This window comes from Micropterus dolomieu, linkage group LG19, assembly GCF_021292245.1.
Source record: "Micropterus dolomieu isolate WLL.071019.BEF.003 ecotype Adirondacks linkage group LG19, ASM2129224v1, whole genome shotgun sequence".
In the NCBI taxonomy this organism is placed as follows: Eukaryota; Metazoa; Chordata; class Actinopteri; order Centrarchiformes; family Centrarchidae; genus Micropterus; species Micropterus dolomieu.
The window spans coordinates 15,252,993-15,276,385 of record NC_060168.1 but is presented as its reverse complement, the minus strand read 5'-3'; the positions used below and the strand labels follow the sequence as shown (position 1 = coordinate 15,276,385).

General features: G+C 40.8%; 2 protein-coding genes across 20 annotated transcripts; one reads left to right on the top strand and one right to left on the bottom strand.

Moving 5' to 3' along the window:
• Positions 1 to 53: 53 nt before the first annotated feature.
• LOC123957638 (B-cell receptor CD22) lies at positions 54 to 4,899 on the bottom strand. Of its 16 annotated transcripts, none has more exons than XM_046030581.1 (11): positions 4,296 to 4,614; positions 4,094 to 4,189; positions 3,589 to 3,663; positions 2,802 to 2,942; positions 2,535 to 2,660; positions 2,344 to 2,403; positions 2,143 to 2,169; positions 1,773 to 1,799; positions 1,396 to 1,650; positions 1,070 to 1,168; positions 54 to 234 (listed from the first exon to the last, which is right to left on the bottom strand). In XM_046030581.1, exons 5-11 carry the CDS (start codon positions 2,581 to 2,583, stop codon positions 152 to 154), a joined length of 600 nt encoding a protein of 199 aa, XP_045886537.1. In that variant the 5' UTR covers positions 2,584 to 2,660; positions 2,802 to 2,942; positions 3,589 to 3,663; positions 4,094 to 4,189; positions 4,296 to 4,614; the 3' UTR covers positions 54 to 151. The 16 variants fall into 16 exon arrangements, with proteins under 16 accessions (XP_045886537.1, XP_045886541.1, XP_045886539.1 ...); XM_046030585.1 differs by having other exon boundaries at positions 2,802 to 2,909; XM_046030583.1 differs by having other exon boundaries at positions 2,535 to 2,586; positions 3,907 to 4,189; positions 4,296 to 4,613.
• rgs14b (regulator of G protein signaling 14b) lies at positions 4,052 to 17,992 on the top strand. Of its 4 annotated transcripts, none has more exons than XM_046030577.1 (15): positions 4,052 to 4,146; positions 8,232 to 8,253; positions 8,423 to 8,574; positions 8,692 to 8,784; positions 10,732 to 10,875; positions 10,960 to 11,136; positions 11,250 to 11,331; positions 11,453 to 11,541; positions 11,752 to 11,964; positions 12,186 to 12,262; positions 12,567 to 12,693; positions 13,204 to 13,285; positions 14,090 to 14,142; positions 15,584 to 15,671; positions 16,904 to 17,992. In XM_046030577.1, the coding sequence occupies exons 3-15, from the start codon at positions 8,431 to 8,433 to the stop codon at positions 17,176 to 17,178; spliced, it is 1,644 nt and encodes a 547-aa protein (XP_045886533.1). In that variant the 5' UTR covers positions 4,052 to 4,146; positions 8,232 to 8,253; positions 8,423 to 8,430; the 3' UTR covers positions 17,179 to 17,992. The 4 variants fall into 4 exon arrangements, with proteins under 4 accessions (XP_045886533.1, XP_045886531.1, XP_045886530.1 ...); XM_046030575.1 differs by lacking the exon at positions 4,052 to 4,146 and adding an exon at positions 4,644 to 4,912 and having other exon boundaries at positions 15,584 to 15,650; XM_046030574.1 differs by lacking the exon at positions 4,052 to 4,146 and adding an exon at positions 4,646 to 4,912.
• The last annotated feature ends 5,401 nt before the right edge of the window (positions 17,993 to 23,393 follow it).

Genomic DNA, 23,393 nt, shown 5'->3' with positions numbered 1-23,393 from the left:
TGCATAAGCTTGTAACCTCATCTGATCACATACACTCACCTCAAAGACAGGGATAAAAGGAGGTTTTTATTTCTACAGCAAATTCTACAACAGCAAATTATGAAACACTATTAGTATTTATTATTTTTCAAGGTGATAGACCGGTTCTTATTTAGGACCTTCTTGGTGTGAGCGGAGCCGGACCGCCCCTCTGCCCAGCCTGTAACCTCTGATTCATCCTTTCTTTGTGTTTGTCTGCAAAATTAGGAAATATTTTTATTTGTTTTCATGTAGAGAGTTTGATGAGAAGATCAATACCACTCAGCAGCCCGTTAACTTAGCTTAGCTTAAAGACTGGAAACAGAGGGAAACTGTAAGTCTTGCTCCGTCTAAAGGTAACAAACACCAACTACTGGCACCTCTAAAGTCCAGTGATTGATATATTAGAACTCGTTTTTATAATAACCACTAAGTTGTTTACTCACTAGAGAGAAGTAAATTAAAAATTTGGACAATCATTGTCATTTTGCATCATCCCTAACAGCTATACAGTCATTATTGCATCTATAAAATCTAATGATTGTATTGTGTGATGGCTAGCAGAAAAAGTGTACATGCCATGTAGACAGCTTTTGTCTTACCAGTGTGGAATTTTAGGGGCACTATAAAGTGGACAAATTTACAAACTCAGAATTCAGACACTTGAATGAAAAGGCTGTTCTTATGGTAAATATGGAGTGATTTTGGTCACAGCCCATTTCTTGGCTAGGGGTAGTAACGTCCTGGAGTTCTCCACTGGTTGCTCCTGGCCAAGAAAGTAGTCACAGAAAAGGTACAAAACCTCCTGTAAAGCCACGACCTGCCATTTCAACTCTTGAGTTTTTGCATGGATTAAACTAAACAGATATAAATGGTGAGCTTTAGAGGTTCTTTTGGGTGGCTTTTGTTAGCTTTGGACACAGCCAGGATAGCTGTTTCCCTCCCGTTCCAGTCTATGTGTAATAAATAAAAATGTGTAATAAGTGGAGGAGCTTTATTTCATTTTTTTCCTCATTCTCTTTTCTGCATACAGGCTGAAGTGAGCTCTTACCGGTGTCTCTTTTCAGCTTGATCTTCATAGCCAGCCCCATTGACAAGACCAGGACCAGAGCGCCAACACCACAAACCAACAGGAGCACCACACTGTTGCCTGGATGACACAGTTATAAAGAAATACAGACAGACAGTGAAGACAAATGCTATCAAGAGTAATTGAGATGTGCATTTCTTCATTGAAATCTTACAAGTCATTAAATGTTTCTGCTCTTTCATTTTTAAGTCAGAAATTGGTTAATGACTTAAAAATGCACAATCTACATTTCACAGGCAAAAGGTAATATCTGGCTGTATGAAATAAGAATGATGATTTCTACTTACTGTGTACAGTGAGTATGTATGGCAGAGACGTGTAATTGCCACATGTGCTATTCACAATGCAGATGTACTGGCCTTGGTGAGATGCAAACACCTTTTGGAGAACCAGTATGCTATTATTTTGGCCAGCCATTTCTTCACCGTCCTTCTTCCACTTAAACGCCAGGATCATATCTGAGAGGTTATTCACACACGTTAGAGTGACATCATCACCCTCCTGTGGCTGGGGTTGAGTGCTGTTTACAGAAACCTCAAAGTCTGAAGGGCAGCGTAAACATTCAAGGGAAGGGAGGCAACAGTGATAGTGTTAGTTAATCATATAGGTGTCACTTTATGTGTTTCAGTGCACTGCCACAGACAAGGATATCGTTACAGGTTACCTTTTGTGCAGTTTGATGGAAAAGTTTCTAAAGATGGAACATGGGAATAAATGAAAACAGTCAAAGTCAACATTTACTTTAAAACAGAACATACATGTTTAATTTCAAGACAAAAAAAAATATTGTACAAGGTATTTTCTAAAAATATAAATGCACCCACTCACTTATTCCACTCAGTAAACCCTCAACAATACATTAGTTAAGAAGAAGAATCAAATGAACATCTATAAGCATTCAGATTATTTTCCATGTTTGCCATATTTGAGTCAACCTCATTGTAGTACCACTCCCCACCGTATCTATTGTACTGCATGTGAAATTCATGGGATTTATCTTCAAGTAAACAGATGAAAAGAAAGATGGCACTAACCATTAATGCATCCTGGATCGGTTGTAACTTTTGGGCACAATGCACAAGGATATATATGGAAAACAGAAATGGAAGGAATAGCATTAGGAACATTTTTATGTGCATCTCTCACTTCACATTTATCTAAAGGCAGACAATGTTACATAACATTTCCAGATGTAGCCTTTAAAAAGTGAGAGGTTTGGTTTATTTATTTTATACCTGACTCTGTGACATTACATTTCATACACTGGACAGGAACACAGACAGAGCCAACGGCAGCTAAAAAAAACAAAACAAAACAAAATGTATGTGTAGAGTTAATCAACCATACATTCATAGAAACATTCATAGATAATACAAAAAAATATATACATATATACACACACACACACACACACACACACACATACCTTGAAGATGACCAAGCAAAAGATAAAGGAATATTTCTCGCATTACCATTCTCTGTTGGAAAACTCATATCATTAAGTTGATTTAGCTTTAGAATACGTAGACATGTCTCGTACATGTCAGAATGTCTGCAAATAAAAGATATACAACATAAAACAACATCTAAATGCGGCATAGCACTGACACGTGCAGCAACTTGTATATGAGCTATTAAAAATAATCCTGAAGCTAAAAGATAATATTATAATGTAAAGTGTTTTTCTTTTTACCTGCGGCGGTGTTGTCTCCTCACACAGGGCTGACTTATGACCTGCTCTGCTTTGCCTAAACTAATGGTCTTTGAGTCGGAAATGGCCCGGCAGAACTGATCATAAACACTGATAGCAATGCAAATGAATTAATTCCTGGAACTAAAAAGCACAAACAATACAGCTGTTTGTATGTTTTGTAGGTGGGCGTGATGGCAACAACAACAGTTAGGCTGACGCTGCTTTTTATGTTGTTGAGTAACATTTAGGTTACACTGAAGAAGAAAGAGAAATTGGCAGACTAGGGGGTATAAAGACAGAGACAGAGGTAAGTAAAGCTTGTTATCAGCAAAACAGTGGTTTACTTAGGCAAACTATCCACTGCATTATATAATGTGACACTAATAGGGATAATTTTGCTCAGAAGTTTTATAATTATGGCCAAACTGACTGAATTTGAAGAACTGAAGCTTGGCAATGCACAATTATTTTTCATCGTCATCCATTGCTTTCATACACAGCCACTTATTCATGTAGCAGCCACTAGAGGGTGCTGCTGCTTATCATCATCATCATCATCATCATCATCTTACCTCCTTCAGGGACACACAGAGACAGGTATGGAGCCTATCCCAGCATGCACAGGGAATAAGCCCCTGACCTACAGTCTATGCTCAGACCTAACAGCCAGTAGGCAATTTAGCTTTTTAGTTAACCAAACCTGCATGTGCTTTGAATGTGGGAGGAAAACAGAGCACCAGAAAAAAAACCCACACACAGAAACACAGTGAACATGCAAACTACTCACGGAAGTAATCTAACTGGTTTGTGGATTCAATTTGCCTCCGAGCCACCTTACCCCTCCATCGTCAAAGATAATGTACTGTAATGAAAAACAGGTTGAATAGATAAAGTTGGCTGGCGTTTCACGTTAACCCAACCCTGATCCTAACCCGAACAGGTTGTTGTACCCCAACAATGAAGGACAACAATGTGGGAAGTAAGACTCAAAGGGGACACCGAACCAAAGTCTGAGCTGTTCTGTCTGCCTGTAAACACTTTCTACTTACTTATAATTAATTTGAGCTGTCTTTGAGACAAATATCAATATGGATTTTGTGCTCACCACAGCATTGAGGCAGCTCTAGTTAGTAGTGTAAATCACCTGAGTGAGAAGAAACTCCCGATTTTATTTTAACCCTTGGTTTTCCCACTTGATCATAATATAGTCTTGGCAGTGCTAGCAACCAAAATCTTTTCAGTTTACACATTTCGTGGTGGGCCATGCGTTCAAGTTTAAACTGTAAGGTTACATTTGTCGGCCAGTCCATCCATTAGTTGATGTTCAACGGAACTGTTGGATACGGTATGCTTCAGTCATTGATCCCCTGACTTTTCATTTAGTGCCCCTAAGAGGTCAAAAAAATCTTGTCAATATTCAGTTTACATTTTTACTCTGTCCTGGTCGTGTCATGTGTATCTCTCACATGCTAAATGTTAGCATGTTACACTAACCTGCTAACATGTTTACTGGCTAATAGTCTACTGTTGGTATTCTTCTACATATGAAGACAAAAGTTAAAGCATTAGCAAGCCGTTTAGATGTTAGCAAGCTAAATTCGTTTACAGCTTAAGGTGAAGTAATGTTACAGCTGAGGTGATAGGCAAACAGTGCAGGCCAAACAGCACTGCTAGTGAATAATGTTTTGCTAAACTATTGTCTGGACTCTTGGAAGTCCACAAACTGTCATTATGTTAAGTAAGTTAAAACAAGCCCGTGCTGAATAACGTTCAGTCCTGTTAACACGCCAGCTCAATTACAATATTTAAAGACCGTTTCAAAAGACAAAAGGTGCACTGGTAATTAAAAATACCCTGCTTCACCTGTGTCTAGCTTGTGCGCATGTCAGGACACAGCAAACAGTGTGATCGAAGCTGTTAATTAACTCTTACCTGGAAACCTCCAGGACTCTGCTGGATGTTACCATCTCTCTCGTTTTGACATTTACCTGAAGATGGTCGCTTTTAGAGGACTTTATCATAGGTTCTCCCGCCTGGCAAAAGTTGCTGCTCAAAAGCAATTCAGGAGATATGACAAATGGTGCACAACTGGCATCATGGCGGGCAATAAGGTAGGACAATCATTTCACACTCAAGATACAACTGGAGAGGACAATGTCTGGCAATATAGAAAGTGTAGTGTACAATTTGCTCAACTTGCACACACTACTTGGACTCCACATATATTTAATTTCTGTAGCTGTAGAATAACGATGAACGGTTTAACAAACTAAACCTTTATGAAAGTCTGCTCACAAATCTTGTTTAACTTTTCTGAACAAGTGGATAGGGAGATATTGAATTTGTGTTTTAAAAACTGAAGAGAAAGACTTTATTTGTTTGAGAGATGTAAAGCTGAAATTACTCCCATATCTCCCATTAAGGAAGTTTAGTGATGTTTGTACTTGCTTCAATGAAACTACACACTAGAATTACTAATCTCAGTGTATCCATGAGGAGGCATTGTGTTTTCTACTTTTAATGACTTCCGAGTAAAAAGAAACTTCACTATGACTAAAAAAGGAGAAGAAAAGTATGACACGAGCTAAAAAGAAACTTATAAGATGCAGCGCAGTGGCTGAAAAATTGCTATCTAGATTGTAAAGCCTAACGACTGTAAACTGTGCCAAGAAACTCATACTGTGACTGTACATCAAAAGCAGAATGAGAGTGTTTGTCTTGTCTGTGTTCCCACATCACAGTGTTTCTCAAGACGTAGGCTTAGAACAGTTTGATCATAGTAACCATACTTCCTCTTTTGTGGCTTGTTGCTATGGCAAGACTTCCCTTCCAGGCAGGAAGTGACAGGAAGACCCGAGTGATGAGTTTTTTTTTGTGTGTGGGGTGTGTGTGTGTGTGCATGAAGAGTGTGCATCATGTTTGGGTGGAGCACTTTACTGTGTCCCCTGGCAGTGTGCACATCGTATTAAGACTTTGGCTTGTTAGTCCGGTGTCTGGGCCGCCATGGCAAAGAACAGCAATGCTCTAGGGATTCCTATTGGCCACATGGTGAGTTGGCAACACTCTTGTTAGGTTTGGTTTGGTTCTGCAGCTGTCCTTTTGGATCCAGAGGTTTGTTTATGCATTCATGATGTATAAAGGAGGAGGCTTTATCAGCCCTTACACAGTGGCGTTTCAAGACAGCAAGCACATCTATATTCCAAGTACCAAGAGTAGGTTAGAACAGTTTCTTGTGTTGACTTGCATTGTCTGTCCCAGCTCCTCAGCAGAGCCAGAACCAATCAAGCTGTGTGACTGCAGTTGGTTGCTACTGAAAACAGACCAGGCCTGCCTGAGTCAGAAGCGGAAACCAAGCCATGCCTGTTTGCCAATCTGTCATGTGTAGGCTGAGTTGGCGTCTGTGTACTCTGTGCGAGACCATTACATTTCTTGAATTGCCAAACGTGTGAAAGAGTGTATAAAGATGTATTTCACAGAGGCAGAGAGGAGCTGGATGGTTTAAAAAAAGGGGCTCTCTGTACTTTCTGTGTGATTGGAAGAGTTCCCATAATTGGTGCTGCATCAGACTCTTCCCTCGCAGAGTACGTTTGCATATCTCGTCTCTCCTTGAAAGGATTTGCAGAGAATCCTAATCCTTTAGATACTGTTCTCTGCTGCAGCATACAAGAACAAAAGGTGCTGGAGCAAGACAATGATGAGTCATTTGCCTTCAACATTGTGGAAAACTGTGGATTTAGAGTGTGTCGGCTTCTCCTTGGGAGTATATTTGTAGGCACTGACGTGTGTTTATTTTTATTTTTTTGGAGCCAGTGTTTGAGCAGCAGAGCACAGAAGTGAAGAGGTGGGGTCACAGTGGAGCTCACACCTGCAAAAAAAAAACAGCCAGCCCAAATCGACTTTATATGGGCAAAGTTTATCAAATACCATGAGCTGTTGCCTTTTGAGCTGTTGTCAAGCACAGTGACGCTTTCTCTCTGTGTGCACTAAAATTATACTTTTGTACTATACTTAAGTATAACTTATCACTGGCAATTTGTTTAAGGATGAAACTTTAATATTCCTCTTGTGTTAAAGAGCTTTTGACCATCTCTTTCTACATAGGAGATTGGCCTTGGTCTCGTGCCTTGTACTAATTTAGCTGGGTGGGATGTCAAATTCTCTCTCCGAAGACTTCTGTATTTAACTACCTAAACATGAGCTAAGGTTAGTCCCATGGTGTTACCTGGAATTTATTTTTTATTTTTGTCACATAAGAGGAAAAGGTTTTCTCACGACACGTACCTTTCAGTGTGACTCAACAGTTTGTCGCACTTGATGTATGTACAATGTGGTCTTGCCCAGAAATGAGGTCAAGATAAGCTGGACTTTCTGCAAAAACCTCAACTTTACCTAACCTTGAAAAGGTGATTCACATTTTAAGACATTTTACACAACCAACGCCCAAGCTAAAACATCAAATCAGTAAAGGTCTGGTTTCTACTATCAAGAAAGCTCCTTGTGAATGAGAAAGCTGGGGTGTTAAGCACAGTACACATCAACTCATAATAAAGGAGATATTATAAATCAAAAATGAAAATAAAAGCAAGATTTAAAAAATAAAAATAAAAGCAGAAACTACTGCCACAAACTACAAACCAGTGGAAGTGACAATGCTATGTTAAGAGTTCATTTTTATGAACTTTACATCCGGTGTACATTCTGGGCAAGTTGCTACTCACTGCCTATATAGACAAACACACTCACATTCACACCTCTGGGCAATTTTTGAGTTTGAGCCTGCATGTGGTAGGAAACCAGATCACACAGAGGAAACCCAGACAGACAAAATGAGGTAAAGTGCACACAGAAAGGCCTATGTGCCACCCCCTAAATAACATTTTAATATTGCCAGATTCCTGTGTGACTCTGAGAACTTGCTGATCCTCTTTTCTGAAATACCTCCTCGGGGCTTTTTGATCAATATCTAGGTGCCTTGATACCTGAGTAACATGCACACATGGCACATCGGCACAGTTTTGTGTGCAAAGATTTTGCAGCATTGTAGAAACTGAACATGCTCGGACTGAAACAGAAAGAAGTCTTACAGGCTCTGAAAATTTGTGAGCTCTGAAAGCTGAATGAGAGCCATTGTCAACAGTGTCACAACCACTTCCTGTGAAAACAGCTTTGGCTGATTGCACTACATTGTGATATAGAGAAAAAGCCAAACATGTGCAGCTGGTGTTCACATTTCACTTCCTAAATGTATGCCCTTTGTGTTTTTGAATGCGCGTCTAACTTCTGTATTTCGAGTACACTGTGCCGTGTACATTGTAAAGCTGTTACTGTCATTTCTTAAATTTACTGAAAATACCTGAAGTTAGTTTTTATGATTTCAATCATACGAATGTTGAATTTCTCATTTCTCTGTCTACCTCCACCTCCTCACAGAGCCAGGCAGTGTCAGACGGAGGTAAGCATGAACAACCAACACACACGCTGAAAATGCTGCACATCTCGCACTATCTGCAAACTGAAACATGTCTGTACACGACAAAAGAAAGTATCTGATTCAGTCTCGTTTTTTGGTCATGCTTTTCTATGCTGATAAATGGGCGTGTATGTGCCTGGATGTGTTGTAGAGTTGAACATGTCTGCACGGGGCTGTGGAGGCAGCAGCTCCAGCCTTCCAGGGACTCCCGGTGGAGAGGCCAGCCCAGCCACTGGTGTGCTGAGCTGGGCCGTCTCATTTGAGAAGCTGTTGGAGGACCCCTGTGGAGTCGGCCACTTTACGGTGAGAATGTTGTAATTTTTAACAAGTTCAAGAATAATTCAAGCGTTGACGTTTCCTAACGACCTCTCACTCTGAGCCATGCATGTTCATACGCTGTATACGGGTCTTTCTCCACAGGCCTTCTTGAAGTCAGAGGTGAGTGCGGAGAACATTTTATTCTGGCAGGCTTGTGAAAAGTTCAGGAAGATCCCAGCCACCTCCTTGGTTGAGGTATGATGAGACTTTCACCTCTCTACCTGGTGAATTATCTTCCCTGTTATATGATTCATTATGCTGTTGTGTGTTTTTATGTTAAAATATTTCTATATTTAGTGAACAAGCCTCAGGTAACATTAATCAACAATTCAGTATACACTTTATTAATTTAATGTTGACCCCAGTGGCAGATAAAGCTGTTTTTTAAATCCTTCTTTGCTTTCTTTTGTACTATTCCATCAAAATAAAATTGGCTAGTTTTAAAAGCTATAACCAACTTGAATCTATTGTGTACCTTGCAGGCAGAAGGAAATATTGTTCGGATAATTCAATTCTGTTAAGAAACAGGAAGTGCAAGCATTGTCAGGGTTTATTGACTGTTCACACATAAACTGAGTGTCTGCGGTTGCTCAGCTCTCTGAGAAATGAATTGCCTTTTTAGTGAGTTATTGATTGTATTACTTGCAGTGTGGATTGTTTGGGAGGGGGGTTGATTCTTGGTATAGCTAACAAGTAAGGAGAGTGTATAAATATATACAGCCCCACTGATTACTAATATTGTTATTTGGGGATTTTAAATTCAAAAATCTGCCGATTTATTCTTTTTTTTTTCTTTTCAGAATCTCATAACATAAAGATTATTCCTTATTCCACATTTGTTATGTGTAGTTATGAGACCTCAAGATAATGTGACATAATGCAGTTTAAAAATAACCTTTTTTATACATAAGTGCTGATTATGTCAAATTATGGATTTATGGCCTACCAAACACATGTTCCTGACAAAGGCATTGCAGAGTGACCTCTGGTGGACAAACTATGCAGTTAAAACACTCATAACATGATTGGAAGATCCATCTGCTGTCTGTTTTTTAATTGTCATTTATCAGCTACAAACACTGATACAGATGTATCCTCAATTAGAGGTACAAGGTAGTTTATTAGTCATTAGACAGCACAAGGCTGCATAAAGAAATTTGTAGTTCTTTCATTCTACACACACAACATATATAATTAAGTATAGGCCTATATTAAAATGTGGTAACATAAAATAAAACAAGATATACAATTATTTATATACATACACATGTACATCCCAAACATTCACAGTGCATTTTTTTGAATTTGCATATTGGCTGAATTTAAACAGCCGCAACCAGATGATGATGATATGAAAGTTTCATCTTCACAATAAACAGCCTGACATTTGGGAAACAGAGTCCATCTTGACTGCGTTTGTGCACCAAGCAGAAAAGATGTAAAACAGAGTTCACTTACACTCATCTTGCCGAAGTCTTGCGCCGGCAGCTGGGAACATGGACCACCTGCCGAGTGCTTGATCCGGGATGTTGATGGGGCAGGTCCCTGTAATGATGTGTGCACAACAGTCTCTGAATTCCGTTGCTTGGTCAGCATGAGTCCGATTTTGTCCAGACTGGATCTTTAGGAGCACAATTAAGTCCAAGCTGGACCAACATGGCTCCTCTCCTGGCTCTTTCCTCTCCTCTGAGTGAACACTGCACCCGCACCTAGTCCGGTTGTTTGAGCTAGGTGGATTGTGGTCTGCTGCTCTTTAATCCAAAAAACCTGTCTTTATCTTCCAATTGAGTGTACTTATGTCAGAAGTAACATTGTTTTGGCAATAAAGCCAGAAAAAAACATTTAAAAAAACGCGTGTAGTGAAGTTTGTAGGAGCTTACAGCTGCTGCTTCTACAAGCGCTGCTGGTTAGCTCATATCGTTCGATATTTTCAGCATGCTGACTTATTGATTGGGCTCTAATACAGTGAGTGGCTTCTTATTTGGGTATTGAAAGCTACATTCTAAGATCAACGTGCCTTTGGGGTTTGTATAACTCTTGTTAAAATGTCTCATCAGCGTAGAAACAATGATTAGGAAACAAAGTGTAGGTCATATCTAATCTTTAGGAGGTTTCAGTCTGATGGTGCTGTTGTGTTCCCAGCTGAAAGCAGCAGCCCGCTCCATCTACAACACCTACCTGTCTGACAGCGCTCCCTACTCGGTCAACATCGACGACACGGCCAAAACCGAGGAGAAGGACCTGGAGCAGCCCACACCTGATATGTTTAACAAAGCTCAAACGCAGGTCTGTTTGTCCACACTCCCATTTTACCCATACATTGTTGGTGTCTTGGCTGACTGTGTGCCACTGTTTCCTGCTTTGTTTCAGATATTTAAACTGATGAAGATGGACAGCTACAGGCGCTTTGTGCGCTCTCCTCTCTACCATAAATGTACCTTGGCAAGTGCAGAAGGCAAACTTTCGCCTCAGCTGTCTACAGAGCATGTCCGCATGGGATCCTGGGAGGATGTGGCCACCAGAAGCCAATCATTAAATGAAAAGAAGGTAGAGTGACCGGGAGGAAATGGACTGAGGGGCGGGGAAAGGAAATAAAAACATGTGATTTCTTGTCTTAATTTTGCTGTAATGGCATTTCTTTTCATCACACTCTTTAACAGAATAAGAAGTCAGACTTTAACAGCTTGCCTGGTGACAAGAGTGCCTCAGAGAAACAGCGACAGAAAAGAGGATCCTGGGGAGGTAGTGGCTGTCAAATGTCACATTTTGTGCTTCTAAGTTATTCTGTGATGTACATCCTGTGACTTAACTTCACAATTTCTCCTCGGTTCTCTTATTCTTTTCTTCCCATCGATAACTATAGATCCATCCAACATCTTCGGTTCAGTCCCCCATATGTCAGTCAAGTCAAGCAGCAGTGTGGAGCTCGGCTCCCTCTACAGGCAGATAGAGGTTAGTGCATCAAGTAACAAAAGGGTTTGTAGCTGGCTCATGGGAAATCGTTTTTTTGATTACAGAGGCACACATGGTGGACAAAATGTAGTCTTCAAGGTGACAAATGTCAGTTCAGATAAAAACCTGCCATAAAGTGACTCACTCTATTGTTCTGAAGGATATTTTTCACTCTTAAATTCCTTCCTTTCTTCTCCATCTGTGATGTAGAATGGCAGATCGATGCCCGGGCCTCCAGAGCAGGTAGGTGGGAGTCGGATAGGGGTGGAGGGAGGCTACTGCTGTGTCTACCTCCCTGATGGCAGTGCCTCCCTGGCCCCGACACGTAATGGCCAGCCCATCAAAGACATGCTGGCCAGCCTGTGTGAGAAGAGAGGCTTTCCACTGAAAGATGTCATCATCTACCTTCAAGGCAAGGACAAGGTGAGCACTTGGCTGCTTTGTCTACAGCACCCAAAAATCAAGAAGCCATTCAAAAATATCTACTGTACCACACTTCAAAGTTGATGTCCTGATATTCTCTCAACCTCTTACTGCCTCGTCCTACTTTTAATTTCTGAAACTTTGTGGATTTTATTTTACCCCCATTTGATACTGACATCTCTGAAAGTCACTTTTCTTTCTCTCTGTTGCTCCCTCTATAGCAACCCTTATCGCTGGACCAGGACTGCTCCGTACTGAGAGATCAGCAGGTCTATCTAGAGCTCAGGGTGACGTTTGCGTGAGTCAGCTGTGTCACTTCCTCCTTCCTTTTCATTTCCTTTTTTGTCACCTCAGCAGGCTTTGTCATCCCCATCCCCATTACAGCATACCACTTCTTATATTATTAGAGGGAAGTCCTCGTGTCAACACTAGGCATTGACATTTGTATTTGCTTCTAAGACATCATTGGGATTTTTCCTGTGGTACATGCTTTGCATGACTAGATTTTCATGATGCCATACTGCTGTGTTACTGCATTTGACTTTTATACTGTTTGTGCTTTCTTTTTTGAGGGAGCTCATTATAATGCATGTGGGTTTCAGGCTGGAGATTGCCTTCACTGGTAAGACAGTGGGGATCATGGTGAAGTCCAGTAAGACGTTGCAGGAAGCCCTCTCTGCGGTACTTCAGAAACACCATCTCAAGCTGCAAGAGGCCCAGGTCACCATGGTGAGTCTGTATGTGAGAATGAGACCATGACATGTATAGTACTTGTAGTTACTCAGATAAAGTAATTTCTAATTAGTTTCTCTCAATTGTAAATAACTTCCAATACTAATTGAGTTTATTTCTGAAAGCAGAGTTGGTGAAGGTGTCAGGGATTTCTAACGTGTAACTAACATCTCCTGTGAAATAAATTCATTTATGACTCACCTCCATTTTCCAGACAAGCAACAGACCTTTTTAAATATTCTACTTTTTAAAAATTGTTGCTAACAGTTTATGCATCAGTGTGCATGTAAATATTTATGTCAAATCTGTAATTTTAAGGTGATTACTGAAAATTGAATGTGTTACACTATTGTGTTCGTGGAATAAGCAATGAAGATAATTTTTTTTGTGTTCTGTAATGCATAATTTTTTTCTGCGGGCTTGATTCTTAGTCTTAATTCTTAACTCATTGTTGTCACCTTCGGTCTGCCTGGAACCCTTCATATCTCATTTCCTCGTTCATTTTAGGTTGGAAGCGACGAACCCATGAACATGACCGTCAATGTGTTCCGACTTGCCAATAAGACTTTACGGCTTGACAAAACCAAAGGTTAATATACTTGACCTTTTTTATTTATTTTTTTTTAAAAACCTAATGTTTTACTTTAATGTGAACTAGAGAGAATCCTGTTTACATCGTTTAACAATTACTACACTGCTTTCCAAAAAGTACAAGCGGCCACAAGATGAAAAGACCCACAATTGACCAATGATAAAATGATAAGTTCAGTCGGATAAAGGCATATTCCAGCCCTCCATCCACTGTCTGGGTGATACATCGGTAATGCTTTGCATATTCTCCTCTGCTGCCTGACCCTTGGCTGTGCCTTTTGACTTATCCAGTTGATTGGTCCTAGAAAGTGTTTCTGCCTTTCTTGGCCCTCGCTTGGTCTTAGCTGGCGGCAAAGAAAGTCTTTTCACTGTCCACTTAAGTGTCCTGGTTTTTCTGCGTCACTGCCTGTGTGTTCCTTTTTTCCCCACTCTGATTTCTTTGTGTGTGTCTCGGTCTCTTTGTTCTTTTCTGGGGCTGAAATGTCTGAGTCCATTTGGTTTGTTGAGTGCTGTGTTCACTCACCTCATTTCCCAACTGCTAAGAGACCAGAACCAACTTCACTTTGTATTAGTGCACCTCACCTTAGCTCCACTCACTGCATGTAGGAAGCGGGAAATGGATTCGATTAGAGTGGCTGTGTGCCAGGAGGACCAGTTTCATTGTTGCCAGGAATATTTTATTTTATCTGGCTGATATCAGTGTTTAACACAGTGGGGAAGTTCTCCAGCATCATCAGCAGTCCACATTATGCTTTCGTACTGAAAGTAGAGGAAAGTGATTTGTATCTTTTTGTTTGAGCAGGAAGAGACCAAAGCACCGTTTCTAAAGGCAGTGGTTCTGCTGCAGTCACACAGGTAAGGTAATGGTAATAGACTGCTAAACGTCAAACAAATCTTATTGCCATCGTAAAGAAACATTTTTGTTTTTGAATTGCTCCTTTATGATACTGTTGTGTCATGAAATTGTTAAGAATGCCACAGCTTTATTATTCAAAAACATAATTTCGACAGTGTTAAAAAGAAAAGGCAAGATCCTTAGATGCTCTCGGTTATTAGCTAAATAAAGATTATCTCATGTCCCACTACACAACCATATGACACTACTTTTGTCATACTCAGAATTCAAACACTTAAACTAGGTGACAGTAAATACACAAATCAGCCGTAACATTATGACCCCCTGCCTAATATTGTGTAGGTCCCACTTTTGCCACCAAAAGAGCCCTTACCCGTCATGGGTCTGGGCTGTGGAATCTGGCACGAAGATGTTAACAGCAGGTCCTTGAAGTCAAAGTTGCAAGGTGGGGCTTCCATGGTTCAAACTTGTTTGTCCAGCACATCCCACAGATGCTCGATTGGACTGAGATCTGGGAAATTTGGAGGCCAAGTCAACACCTTCAACTCATTGCTGTGTTCCTCAAACCATTCTTGAGCCATTTTTGCTTTGGAGCTGAAAGAGGCCACTGCCATCAGGGAATACAGTTTCCATTAAAAGTTGTACAAGGTCTGCAACAATGCTTAGGTAGGTGAGCCTTGGCCATCCATGACCCTGTCGCTGGTTCACCACTTCTCCTTCCTTGGACCACTTTTGATTGATACTGACCACTGTAGTTCAGGAACACCCCACAAGAGCTGCAGATTTGGAGATGCTCTGATCCAGACAGCTAGCCATCACAAATGGAGTCTTGTCAGAGTCACTCAAATCCTTAGGCTTGCCTATGTTTCCTGCTTCTAAGGCATCAACTTTGAGGACTATGGCCCAATCCCAATGTCCCCTCGCAGACTTTGAGGCGCGTTCCCGGGAAGTCCATGACGGCTTAGGGCTGTCCCATTGCCAAATCGTCAAATGCACGAGGGCTCTCTCGTGGACTTTTTAAACCCTTTTCATAAGTTCGCATTTCTGCAGACCTTGCCTGAGGGAATTGCCCACAGTTCATAACAGTATGACGTGGGGGGTTACCAAGGGACACCTGGAACGAGGGAAATATCAAGGCAAATCTGCCTTTATAATAGAAGAATGGTAAACAACAAGCATGGACACGAACGCTGATGCTAAAGTTGTTTAAATTTTCTTAAAATAGTTTTAAGATGGTACATAGAACACATGAAGTCACAGGAAAGCAAACAGCTACAGGACACACAATTCTTGTTAGAAAGCATCAACATTTATCTCTGATGAAAAATCTAATCCTTGTATAACTAGTAGAATTTATAATCTACAGTTTTACTGTAATTTAAAACCTATGAAATGTTATTTCATATGTATTTATAATGCTGGCATCTATTTTGGTCCCAGGCAGGAGCAGTGAGTGCAGGCGGTGTGGAGGCCCCAGTCATGCGAACCAAGACTCAGCCCAAGCCCAGTAAGAACCGCGACATGGATGGTAGGACATCTCAGCAGTATCTAGTAGGGTTGGGCGATATGGAAATATACACCATAAGATGATAGAAAATTTGACAACAGTCAGAGATTCTTCCTCATCACTTATAACAAGGAATCTATGTATTTACCAAATGTTTTAATCAATGTGGTGAGAGAAGAACAGTCTCTCAATTTGAGCTTAGAGATTCATACTTGATCTTGGAAACGGAGGCTTTGCAAAAAAAAAAAATAATTCTCAAGACTAGGATACATCCCATGTATCTTGTTTTCTATTTCCTTGCTCCTCGCTTGATCCAGAAGTCGTTCTGGTCTGCCATTTTGCAGGCCGTCCCAAAGCTCTTATTTCTACTGTGAGGTCCGAGGAGCGACCTTTGAGGAGCCACGAGCGGGGATACACCAGAGCAGCCTTAACGGAAGTCTTTTACTGGCCAACACGCCCCTAGTTATTGAGTGGATGCTGCACCTGATCGGACTGATCTGATACATCATTGAAGTTTCATACTGGAGTGAAGACGCATAACGGATTATACTCCCAAGTTTTATATTTCATTTGTTTTCTAATCCACCATCTGGTTAAAGTCTGCGTTAATTGTAGGTCTGAATAACAAAAGGACCACAAACAACTTTCTTTTATTAGAAATGTTTTTTTCACAATCTAGTAATTCCGCCCATTAACTTTTATGGATTCAATTTAAACTTTTAATAATGGATATAATTTAAACTCTGAGTCGGAGACAAACACTTTTACTCATTTCATTAAGTAACGTGAAGCTGGAAATTCCTGAGCGTCGGGTTTGATATGAGTTACATCATTTAAATTTCCCTTAAAACTTTTAACCTAACTAATCATTTCCAGTGTTTAAAAAGACTGGATTATTGGACACAAACTCTATCAATAAGATTGATCAAAAGCTACTAATTGGACCAAGGAGTGAGTTTCTTCAGTTTAATATGTACATTATTACTTTACATTCATACTGCAGTATAAAATTATATATAACATTATTTTATCCCTATCGCCCATCCCTATTATCAGCCAGGATGCGTTTGAAGAACACTATGCTATTTATATGACATAATCACTGTGATATATTTATAAAACTTATCTAGAACAGGTTGAGACAGTAGGTGTTGCTCAACTATAAAATGTAAATACCTTAGGCAGATTAGCAATAGCAGTGTTTTTTTTGTTTGGGGTGTGTGTGTGTGTGTGTGTGTGTGTGTGTGTGTCAGGATTACTGGACATGCTGACGAGGGCTCAGTGCAGCAGGGTTGATGACCAGCGAGGCCTTTTGACCAAAGATCAGCTCGAAGTCCCTCTGTTCCTGCAGCTGCCCTCAGACCAGGGGCAGGACACTGTACTAAATGAGCCCAGTAGAACCAGCTCCACCACTGCAGACTCCAAAGAGGTAGACGTCAAAGAAGACAAGACATGTTCAGCTGGAGCAGCGAAGGACATGCCTGACACTGCTAAATCTGTACCCAAAGACAGGGAAACGGCAGTCTGAAAGACTTCTGGGGAGGGGGGGGGCACATTCAAAAGCTACAAACGTCTAGCAGCATCATGTTGCTGTTCGTGTCAAGACAGTCAAAATGGTCAAGCACTTTTTATAATTGTTTACAAATAAGCTCTGAGACAGCAGTGTGCTACCATCTCTGCTACTGATAATTGGCCCTTTGAGGCATATGTAAAGAAGAAAGATCATGGCAAGCATTGATAGTGTCATTTTAAAACACTACACATCTTAATAGGGGAAAAATGTTTGCTATGAATTGTTTATATATCCAAAACTGTTCTGAAAAGAAGTTTTTGCCTCCACATTTCATCCTGATGCCTGTGTGTCTTTGCTTTATTGTTCCTCGATGGTTTGTTTGTTTTTTTCCTGTACAGTCTGCAGTTTACATTGCTTTTAATTCTCACAATCTCACATTGTAGCCATGCTCTTCTTTGAACTCTAAGCAAAAACATGTCTATGCACAGGACTGTCCAGACGGGGGTTTTGAAGTGTATTGCACAGTTGTTTTCTCCTTTTGAATTAAGTTTATTGAATATTTTTACTGATGAGTTTTTAATGTTTTAAATGACTAATTTTTGTTTTGTGTGCTTGCTTGCCATATTTGTTTGCGGTACTTAAAAATGCATTTTGTTTGCTGTGATAGCATAGCACTTTGAGAAGCCCTGGTCAAGTCCTGTTTTTCTGTCACCTCAGACTAGGGTCCAGAGAATTAGTAATGTGATATGACAGGAAATGGATCAGATGTGTTATCAAAAATATCCCTTCGGGTGTATCCAAACAATTAAAGTGTTATGATGAAATGGGATCCTTTTTGTCTGTATTTGGTGTTGGGGAAAGATCCCTGGTTTCAGCTTTTAGCCAACAGTAAGGATTTCTCTTGTGTTTCTTTTTTTTGATGAATCACTGAGGTCAGTTTTTGACTTCACACTTGCTGTGTGATTTGGTTTTATACGTAATGCTAGTGGGGGTCTGGCTGCATGACTCATGCAGTCTGTGTATCTGCCTGTATAGCTGTTGATTGTAATTGGCTTTGATTGTGTTGGGTCTTTGGTGTGTCCTGGTAGTGAAACCTCCCTCTAAAATGCCATCATGTGATGTCATTTTTGCACTGTGACGGTGGATCATTGCACTGCCGTGATTGGCTCTTTATGAAGGCCCTGTAGCCAATGACTTGCTTAAGCTGTCTACATACTTGTTGCTGGAGGGTATATTCAAGCAGAGGAGCCTGGGAAGACTATTATGGGGTGTATGTGACTATTGTGTGGGTTACAAAACAAATTAGATGAGTCACAGATGAATTCATCCACATGGATGTCAGCACCATGTGTATTTTAGAGTACTTCACAGCATGAGGTTTGGGAAGCATCCCACATGCCTATATAATTACCTTTTTGTATATGTGATTGTCACTGAAGTAATTAACCTGAGACAATGAACAGAGCTGTTTAAGTAAGCATTAAGGTGCAATATACGATATCTGTATGTTAGACCCACAGCTTCCAGCTGCCAGGCTGGAGATATTAGCATACACTACTATGATTGGCGTGTGTATGTGTGTGTGTCCGTCCGTCCGTCCGTCCATCCATACATGCGTCGGCGGAGCTATGAATGGGCAGAGAGGGGTGTGCTCTCACAGACACCGTAGCAGCAGTGAGATTAGGAGTGCCATCTACTCCACTGCACGTCTATACTGAGCGAAGGGAGAAAAGGAGGTGAGTGTCTGTCTGAATTTCCCCAGGCATGTAATCTAATTTTTTTGGGGGGAGATCGCTCGGCTCGTTTACCCAGTAAATGTATTTACTTGCCCTTTTATCTTGCTGTCACTCCCATCATTCATTCTCTCCTCTTGTCACTCCCCCCCCATTTCTGAGATTTATTAAATACCTTATTTTTTGTTATTTACTGCTTTCAGTATTCTGCATTGTGATAGACAACCAGTTTTGAATGTCTCCTTTCTGAATCTCCCTTCTCAATCATTTGTTAATGGGAGCTCTGAATGGTACTCACTGTGCCTTTTTGAGAGTCCTGCAGCGGAATATATAAGTGGCGTAAAACCAAACCCATCCATCAGATCAATGCTTGCACATTAATGTGCACTAAAAGATTCTGGTCAGCCGGGGATGAACGGACAGTGTTCAGTGTGTTAAAAATGAAAACGATAGTGGCGTTATCGGTACTGACTTTTATTGACTCTTACTGACTCTACTGACTCTCTCTGGTGAGATGCACATGGTCGAGCTGTGGTCCACTGCTGACTATCAATTCATGCAGCTGGGGCGGGGTGGAGTGTGTCACACCTGAGCGTGGCAGAACAGGCAGCCCATCATCATCAATTACAGGACACAATGTTCTTGCCAGTGTGAGCCGTCTTAATGTGCTCCCCCTCTCTCCTGCTGGACTTATTGTCCAGATGTTCACCTTGGTGTTCTAACCCCCTCTGTATGCATGTATGTGCTATAACAGCCTCTATAGTTATCATGATCACGCGATCTTCTGTGATTAGCCTGTTCAACGGCAAAGCTGTTTTTACCTCCTGGACTGAAATTATGGGGATTAGTTGACCCAAAAAGAGTGGAAACTATCTCAAAGTTGCTTTTCACTCAGTTCAAGGCTGAAAGGGTATATTCTGTCATCGTTACTAGATGAATGAATGAACTCCGATGACCACAAGTCGGAGAGACTATCAGAAGGGTTTGGATCTTCAGCAGGTTATCAAGTTCAAGAAGACAGCAGGACGTGGTGATTCAGATGAAACTTGACTGTTCTGTTTGTCTTTTCTTTTTCTTTTTTTCTGTTCTTGTGAAACTCTCGCACTCTAAAATGAAGCTTAAGAAGTTCTTGTCATGTGCTTCTCAGTTTGGGAGTTAATTAGTGTTGACCCAACACTCCAAGCTTTGAGCAGGGCCAATCTCTGCCGCTGTTATGGATTTAAATCTTCAGAACAGACTTTCCATAAAGCTAAATATTCTCTTTTCTACCCCAGATTTATAATCTTCCTCTTGCAGTGTCTCAGTCAAAGTGATGACAGAAAGAGGTGCAGTGCAAAAGACTGCGAGGCAAAATATTTGCTCATTCTTGCAGAAAGAGGTCCTGAGTAGCTTTTAAAGTCTGTGTTGCTTTTGTGTGTGTGTGTGTGTGTGTGTGTGTATGCCCGTCTCCACGCAATAATGTGTGAGCATTTTGTGCGTGCACGCTTTTTTTTGTATGCATACCACAAAGAGGCGTGTGTGTCACCTCGGCTGTTGTTAGCTTGCTCATGTGGATTAATCAATAGCGAAGTGTTTCTCAAAGCCACTGGGCTTCTCTACCTTGGCTGCTAAGGAGATGCGCTTCAGCACCGCTTCTAGCCTATGCGGTCCTTCATCCCCTTTGTCTTGCCATAAAAAGGAGGGATTCCTCATTTAACAGGAGACAGACATTTGAGATTTAGGTAATTTCCCTCAGTGAACTGGTCAGAGAAAGCACTCGGGACTCGGTGAATGTCTGCCTGGCCATCCTCCCGTATAATACACATTTTAGAATAAAAAGAATGGAGCACACAACAGTCTTGTATACCGCTAGGTGTCCCAATTGAACATGTTTGTGCATAATAGGTTTTATGTATGAAAAAAGCTGGGCACACCACTGGGTCAGTCCCTCTGGTACAGATTATTGAATTGACTAGCAGGTAGGCCTTGTTGAATATCACTTATATTCAAGTCCAAGTGGGACTTTCTAATAGAGTTCCCTGCAACATCAAATGTGGCACAACCATGTCTGCTGACGTTAGCCGTCACAATGTGAGCGAGCGCCTGTCGATCAGCTCAAATGCCCATTCTTCATGAGCCCTGGGGTGAATGCTTCCTGTAGTGCGGCAGGCTGAATTCGGTGCTATACAATTCACTTCAGTCAGTTCAGTGAGATCAGAAAGTGACTTTCTACATTTTATTATCTTATCAAAATGATAAACATAGTTTCGAGGAAGAAATTATTTTGTCATCAGTAATATAATGCACTGAAAAAACTTAATTATAACTGGCAATGTCAATTTCTGTGCACCAATCAGGATTTTGCAACGTTTGAATGATTGAATATTTAATGTTGTAGAGAAATACTTGAGTGTTCAGGGGTTATCACCTGAAAATAAGAATTATGTTTTTGTTACATTAGAATGAGCTATTTTTTACAGGAGCAGTGTGTCCTCTTCAATGAAGTCTGCCGTATTGTACAGTTTCCACAGTAGCCCAGAACTGACAAATCAAACACTAGCTCTACAGGGCCTCTACATATGTTCTCCTTCTGGCTTGTAACAGGAGGGTGAGGGGAAGGGTTATCGATTGCTTGCAATCTGTAACCTCACCACTAGATGTCACTAAATCATACACACTGGTCCTTTAGTATTAAAAAATATGCAAACACCCATTAAATTAAATAAATGTCAAACACATATTGCCACAAGAAATGAAGAATGTAATCATATTTCCAATTGATATTGGTGCAGCAGTGAGTTAAGTTTGGCCGAGCCTATAGCTCTGAGCACCTCCCTGCCAATCCATGTGCAAACATGGAAGGCCTGAGGCAGAGAACGGCAGTAAAGACCCCTCAGGGTAGAGAACAGAGCAGGCTTTATTACAGAATGACATGATTAATCAGATATGGCCTGAAAAGAGGAGCTGGGGTGGCGGTGGGTTACAAGCGGATTGCACAAGAAGCAGCGAGGGCAGGCAAGCTAGAGCAGCTTAAATAAGGCGCCTTGTATGGGATTTACCAATGAATGCTAAGAGAGGAATCAGCTGAGTTGTCAGCTGATGTGGCTGGCTTTAAGATGGCTGCTATCAGCTGATGTGATGGGATTGTGAGGTGAGCTTGACTTTGTTGCCTTCCTGAGTTAATATTATGCATACTGTAGGGGACTCGATCAAATAAAGCAAGGTCAGCACAAGCACAACGTCCACTTACTTGTTTCCAAAGCTTCCAGCAACATCTTGTGGCCTAATCCTTCAAACTCACTCTTTGTGTTCAGAATACATAACACATAGTATTGCTTTATTATGAGAACATCAGTAAACCGCATCTACAAAACTCTCCGATAATTCACCCTTCCAATTACATATGTGTCTCCATGTAAAGGTCTGGCAGAATAGAAAACCTTTAAACAGCCCATTTCACTCTGAGAGGCCAGGAAGTGTTTTGATCTGATCTATCTGGTCAGATGTCAGACAGAAGCAGACACTGACGGGCGTCAGCGGAGTATTAAAAAAAAAAAAAAATCTCTTGCAAATTGACCCAGAGGTGTTTTGTTCCCAGCCAACAGGGCTCATGACACCAGCTGTGGATCTGGCTGTGACTGTTGGCTGGTCTTCACTGTGGCCTTTTCACCCGTGCAGAAATTGTTTTTTTGTGCCTGTATGGCTCCGTGTGTGGGGTTTTTGATATATTTAGTCTATCCCCTTTCAAAGTGGATTCTTCTTCCTCCCTTTTTATGTATTGTTTCTTAAAAGCATTAATTATTGCTTAATTATTTATTTAGTGAATCTGTTTAATTTAATCTCTTAATCCTGACTTTCCAAGGATGTCAGTTCTGGAAATCTATCCTGTTCCTGCTGGTCCAAAAACTTAATGGACAGAATGTAACAGTGGAGCATCTCTGCTGCTAGGATGCACACAAGCCTTTATTTTATGACATTCATCTTAACATTCTTAATATTTGATAGAAATGTTGTGTAAGGAAGCAGGATTGGAAGCATTATCATCAAGAAAATCCATTTTAATAGCAGTGTCTGATACTGTGATTTCTGCCTGTAGGATGAAAATAAAAAGTCAAATTAATTAGCAGTCAGGTGAAAAGTGTTTTTCCTTCTGTTTTTACAAATCAAAATGAGATGCAGTGATAGGAGCACCAGTGTCTACGTCTCAGTTTGGCGATCAGTACCAATCTCCAAGGTTAATCCCAGAGGAAAATCACCCAGCTAAATATTCTCAGAAGGGAGGTGGAATCAACAGTGGATTCCTGAAGCAGAGTCGCCATCTAGTGGAAAGAAGTCCTACAGAGAACCTACAGATGCTCCTTGAGCCCCTCATAGAAGCAAGATGAATCAGCAAAAGGTCTTGCATTTAACCACTACATACAAACACATGGCTGTAAAGTCTCTCTTGTTCTTTCGCCTTTCTTTATAGTTGTACAACCGCACTACGCCACAGGACATCATCCATCCTACACCTGCACC